This window comes from Morus notabilis, unplaced genomic scaffold, assembly GCF_000414095.1.
Source record: "Morus notabilis unplaced genomic scaffold, ASM41409v2 Scaffold528, whole genome shotgun sequence".
In the NCBI taxonomy this organism is placed as follows: domain Eukaryota; kingdom Viridiplantae; phylum Streptophyta; class Magnoliopsida; order Rosales; family Moraceae; genus Morus; species Morus notabilis.
In genome coordinates this window covers 22,327-28,501 of record NW_010367406.1, presented here as the reverse complement: position 1 = coordinate 28,501, position 6,175 = coordinate 22,327, and the positions used below count along the sequence as shown (strand labels likewise).

Sequence of the window (6,175 nt, the reverse complement as noted above, 5' to 3'; positions counted from 1 at the left end):
ATGTTTTATGAAATTATCGTGATATGTTGTTGAGCTAACAATGAAAAATATTGTGATATAATTTTGCTCCAATAATTTGATATTCAAAATGAATCTTCTCACAGAAATGATGTTCGATTAATTACCTGATTCATTTCTGAAAAAAAAAAGAAAAACATGTGAGAAATGTTAGTTTCTCGGAGGTCATACCTTTGAACAAAGACCACAGAAAAAAGGAAAAAAAAAAAATCACATTTGAAAGCTTAATATAAAAAATTAAGGATGTAATGAGGCCATTTTTTTCAGACAAATTTTATCCATTGGGTAAACAAAAGAAAAATAAAATACACATTTGAAAGCTTCTCTGGATTTTTATCATTATTTTCGTGTGCAAGTGTATATATTAGGCAAAACAAGACAATTTATAATTCTTCTAGCCGTCCTCGTGCATGGCATGGTCTTATCCAGCTTCTACATGTTTGAACAATAATATGTTGCGTCCAAAATTTTTTATTAAATTAATATAAAAAATAACTAATAAACTGATATATTACATAATTCTGATAAAATAAATCGGAATGAGTTTGTTATGCATTATCTTCAGGATTAATCCAAAAAATGAACTCAGAAATCGGAATCTTACGTCAATTCTTAATTTGATCCATAACGTTTATTATTCTCAAAACTGAATAAATTTGTAGTGGCAAAGTTAGTTCTTAATTAAATTACATCTTCCTTAAAATCTAAACAAGAAACATCAATTACTAATTATAATAGTTAAGTGAATATTTTAAAAAATATAGTAAATTAAAAAACATATGAAAAAGTCCATAAGTGGCAGGTGGTGAGGATTTGGATTGTTGAAATGGATTGTTAACGCTTTTAAAACCCTATATTATAGGTTGTAACAGGCATTTAGAGGAAAAACGAGATAGAATATACCAAGAACAGAATTACCTAGTTTAATGGGAATCACAATAATGCGGTAGATAAGGGCTAGTAAAAAAAAAAAAAAAGTCACATATATGCTTTTTTTTTTTTTTTTTTTTTAAAAAAAAAAAAAAAAAAAATTACTTTGATGAATTTTAGTACGATAAAATTAGTCTTTTCCTTAGTTGATTGTTTAAAAAAAAAAAAAAAAAAAAACCCAAATATTTTTTTTTTTTTTTTTTTTTTTTTTTTTTTTTTTTTACTAACCCTTATCTTCAACATCATTGCGATTCCCATTAAACTGGGTTTGGAATGGACAATACGATCGAGAATCGAGATCGAGAGTGGTAAGAGATTGGGTTGAATAGGAGCCACATATATACTCATCAAAACTTATAATTGCTCTACCACCACCCCAATATATCCCATTGGCAATTGTACACATATATGGCATGTCACGTGTATAGTCTCAAAAAGTGGTTTGTCTAAATAGGGTTGCTTATTAAAAAAAAAAAAAAAAAAAAAATCATTTCACAGTCCACTCTATCCGACAGTAGTGTACAGTGCATTTATAGACCAGTACTTGTGTAGAACGAAAAATCTCACATGGCTGGAAGGTGTTTATGCAAACCTTTCTCCCCATTTTGCTGGAGTTTGATCACCTATCACCACTTGACAAACAAGTTAATATTTGTATCTATTTTTCATATTATTTTATATATAATATTAAAAAAGACACCACTTGTGGTCATATATATTATTATTGCTAACGTGGCCAACTTATATTACAAACCAATAACTTATGAACATGATATCCATATTTAGTGGTGTATTTAGAATTTTAATTATATATATATATATATATTGTGTTATGACAATTTTGACAGCGTCGCCTGATAAATAATTTGTATTAATCTGACCTAATACCAATTACATATATATAATCCCATACGACTTGCCAAGACGAATTCAATTGGCATTTGAAAGCTCCAATTGCAAAGGGTCAAATAATTGAGTTTTTCTTTTCCTTTTTTTCTTCTTTACTGTAAGAAAAGATGTCAAATTCCATTTTGTTTTAGTTTTAAGAGGATTATATTATATAAAAATAATCCCGGATTCAACCCACAAAGGCTGAATTGTTGTATGTCAAGATTTCATTTTCTTGTTTGCATTTCATTTTCTTTTTGTTTTTTCTTATGTCGGCTATACCACCAAAATTTATTGGGAAAAAGAAATATTTCCATTTACGTCACCTTTATAAACTCAATTTTAAAAAAAGAAAAAAATTATGGGACCGAAGTAAAGGACATTATTATTTCTCAATAAGACAGAACGTAAAAGTAAAAAAGCAAAACCAAGTCTCACAGAGGTGAACATGGGACTACAAGACCGGCTTAAATTTTTGTTAAAAGTTTAGACATTTAGGCCGAAGTCCTCATATCATCATGTTCAACAAGAATGAATGAATGAATGAAAAAGAGTGTAGTGGGAACTAACTCAACTTATTGCTTTCCTCTTATTTCTAGGCTTTTTTGAGTTAAAGAAAGTAGACATTTTTATATAATCTTTTGTCACTTGCTATTATTATTATTATTATTATTATTGTTAATGTTAACATTATTATGAATATTATGAATATTATTATTATTTTTCTAACTGCAATGTCATTCAGAAAAAAGGAAAGAAGCAAAGCCCAGGACCCTTTTTTGAAGAGCTTATAACATCATCACTACAATAAAGTAGTGGTGTTCACATTGCATGTTCCTCTCTAGTCCCCCACATCAAAGACCAATGTTATCTTCTTCCTTTTTTCTGGCCTACCCAAATCAATAAATAAACATATAAAAGTACCCACATCTCAATAGGCCTGCTTAGTTTATTAACTTTTAACTTTATATTTTTCCCTTTTTACTACAATCTACAAAGATGAAACTTCAAAGTGACACAACTTATTTAGGCTAGAATGGTTAAAAGTGGCGAAGACACAAAGGGGCATGCCCGACATGTCAATGTCATGAAAGGTTTTCATATCAATAATTTAGGGGCAAAACTCCTCTTTTTTTTTTTCCTATCTAAATGGGGGCTAAATGCTGTTTGTGAGTGCCAAGAGATTGGCACCTTCAAAGATATAACCTCCATCAACATCATATGCTAGTGGAAAATTGGGACGTGCATAAATGGAATATGGTTTTTTGCTTCTCTTATTGGTCAAACCTGCAAGGAAGTGATAGCCACCAAGGTGGGCCCAAAACCTGGCAAAGAGGAAGGAAGGAAGGAATGATAGTTGAGCAAGGAAAGATGACCTTGGCCGAGGGTTGGGTGGGCCTAACTAACAAAAAAAATTGGGCCCACTTAGACCAAGAGTTGTTTATGTCATCTCAGTTTTTTAATTTGATTTTTTTTATCAACTAGTAAATTATGAAAGATTTTCTCCACCCAAACTCCTCTGACCCACCCTCCTCCACTAACTAATTATTTATGTCCTCAATGCCACTTTAAACCTCTATAAATAGCAGGGCACCAAACTCCAACTCCATATTAAGAAGCTAAACTTGTTTAAGAGTTAGAAACAAAAGAGAGAAAGACAGAGAGAGAGATAGTAAGAGAGATTTCCAGTTTCACAAACAGAAAAATGGAGAACTTCCCTATCATCAACTTGGAGAAGCTCAATGGTGAGGAGAGAAAAACTACAATGGAGCAAATCAAAGATGCTTGTGAAAACTGGGGCTTCTTTGAGGTAATACTATATATAAAACATAATGCCAAATTCTTCTTATTCCCACCCCCGCCCTTTTCTTTTCCCTTGAAGTTTACACAAAATAACCCTCATTTTAGTTTCAAGTGTCCTAAATTCATAATGGGCATTTTTTATTGAATTTTTTTTTTTATATTTTATTATTGGTTTTTGCAGCTTGTGAATCATAGCATACCACATGAGTTTTTGGACACAGTTGAGAAGATGACAAAAGATCACTACAGGAAGTGCATGGAACAAAGGTTCAAGGAGCTTGTGGCAAGCAAAGGACTAGAGGCTGTCCAGGCTGAAGTCAATGACATGGATTGGGAGAGCACCTTCTTCTTGCGCCATCTTCCCGTTTCCAACATTTCTGAGATTCCAGATCTTGATGATGAGTACAGGTAATTCCAAAAAAATAAATAAATAAATAAGACATCAAAAAGTTTGTCTTTATGATGCAAATAAAAGAATTCAAAAAAAAAAAAAAAAGTACATAAAGCCTTTGATTCAAAGAAGTTTCTCTCTTGTTTTGTGTTTCCCTTTTCCACTATTTACATTGTTAAGAATGGCCTTGAATAGAAACCTTCTGTTCTTTAGTTCATTTTGAGAAAAGAACTGCATAATTGAACAGTTTTTATTTCCTTTCAAAAATGTCCAAAGTACTTTTTTTTTTTTGTTTTCTTTTTGGAATTGACAGCTTATAAAAATTGTTGCCTCCAATAATGCAGGAAGGTGATGAGGGAATTTGCTAAGCAGTTGGAGAAGCTAGCAGAGGAGCTCCTGGACCTGTTGTGTGAGAATCTTGGTCTTGAGAAAGGGTACCTGAAAAAGGCCTTCTATGGCTCAAAGGGACCAACCTTTGGCACCAAAGTCAGCAACTACCCACCATGCCCAAAGCCTGATCTGATCAAGGGTCTCCGGGCCCACACCGATGCCGGCGGCATCATCCTCCTCTTCCAGGATGACAAGGTTAGCGGTCTCCAGCTCCTCAAAGATGGCCACTGGATTGATGTGCCCCCTATGCGCCACTCCATTGTCATCAACCTTGGTGACCAACTTGAGGTATTACTAGTAAAACCACAGTTCAAACCTTTTTGCGCATGATAAATACTTTAACATCACCTGTCACGGCTCACCATTAATTTTCCAATCATATAACTAATGACACGCGGCTCAACATATAAATTCACTATCATTGGTGACAAATAACGATTTTTTTTTTTAAGTCGCGATGAAAAAAGTGATTTTTTTAACCCTTCTTTTTTGTTGTTGGGTGGTTATAGGTGATTACCAATGGCAAGTACAAGAGTGTGCTTCACAGGGTGATTGCACAAACAGATGGCACACGTATGTCTATAGCTTCATTCTACAACCCTGGGAGTGATGCTGTGATCTACCCAGCGCCAACTCTGGTGGAGAAAGAAGCTGAGGAGAAGAACCAAGTTTACCCAAAATTCGTCTTTGAAGACTACATGAAATTATATGCTGGACTCAAATTCCAGGCCAAGGAGCCAAGATTTGAGGCCATGAAAGCAGTGGAAACCACTGTCACTTTGGGTCCAATTGCCACAGCTTAAGAAGATTGATTTTTAGAGTACTAAAAAAAAAAAAAAAAAGGCTTTGTTTAGTTGGTTTGTGACAAGTTTTAGAACCACCATAGTTTACTATATTATAGTGTGGGAATCAATTTATTATTTGTAGAAAAAAAATGTAACCAAAGTTACTACTAGTTCTTTGTTATAATATATTCCAAGAAATGTTTTTGTGTTTTTTCGTTTTTTTTTTTTTTTTTTTTTTTTTTCCTTTGTTAGTGTAAAAGTGGGGGATCTCAAAAAAGTCATGGGCTGTCCCCGAAATTAACGAACCAATTAAAGCATTACTTAAAAGGGTGATCATTTATTTCAACAATAGATTTAGCTCCCCTAAGCAATATCCAGCCCAACAACTGCTCTGGTTTTACCAGAAAAATGGATAGAAAAATATTTAATTTTTGTAACAGTTAGTATAGTATTCACGTAGTGGAAACAAATTAAGAATAAAGAAACTTTAACAGATCTACTTAATATTTAAAAAAGGTGACAATTTCTGCAGCTCTGCTGATCACTTGTTACCCGAATCTATTACACCTAATTAAAAAAAAATATATATATTATTTTTTTAACATTGTAACCTTGATCAAACACATTCAAGGTGCATCTCTACTTCTGTTTCTGCTTAACGAATTGAAGACTAAAATCCGAGCTATAGTTTTTTCCTACTGTAAGTTTAAGGACGATTTTTTGGTAAGACGTTTCTCAATAGAGATCATATCTTTTTGTACATCACAAAATTTCTTCAAACACTTTCCACTTATGCCCGAACTTTGGAGCAATTTATTATTGTGGGATATCTTTTTTAGATGGTCGAATCACATAACACGTGTCCTCTTTGTGGCGGAGATTATATTCAAAATGAGATTAAATCTCGATGGATCAAAATATTTTGACGTCGATGTAGGGAGATTGAAAACTAAATAACTCTTGATGTTAA

General features: G+C 32.8%; 1 protein-coding gene across 1 annotated transcript; it reads left to right on the top strand.

Moving 5' to 3' along the window:
- Nucleotides 1–3,429: 3,429 nt before the first annotated feature.
- Nucleotides 3,430–5,394, top strand: LOC21388310 (1-aminocyclopropane-1-carboxylate oxidase 3). Its single transcript, XM_010112320.2, has 4 exons — nucleotides 3,430–3,646; nucleotides 3,821–4,047; nucleotides 4,375–4,708; nucleotides 4,930–5,394. Exons 1-4 carry the CDS (start codon nucleotides 3,542–3,544, stop codon nucleotides 5,221–5,223), a joined length of 960 nt encoding a protein of 319 aa, XP_010110622.1. The 5' UTR covers nucleotides 3,430–3,541; the 3' UTR covers nucleotides 5,224–5,394.
- The last annotated feature ends 781 nt before the right edge of the window (nucleotides 5,395–6,175 follow it).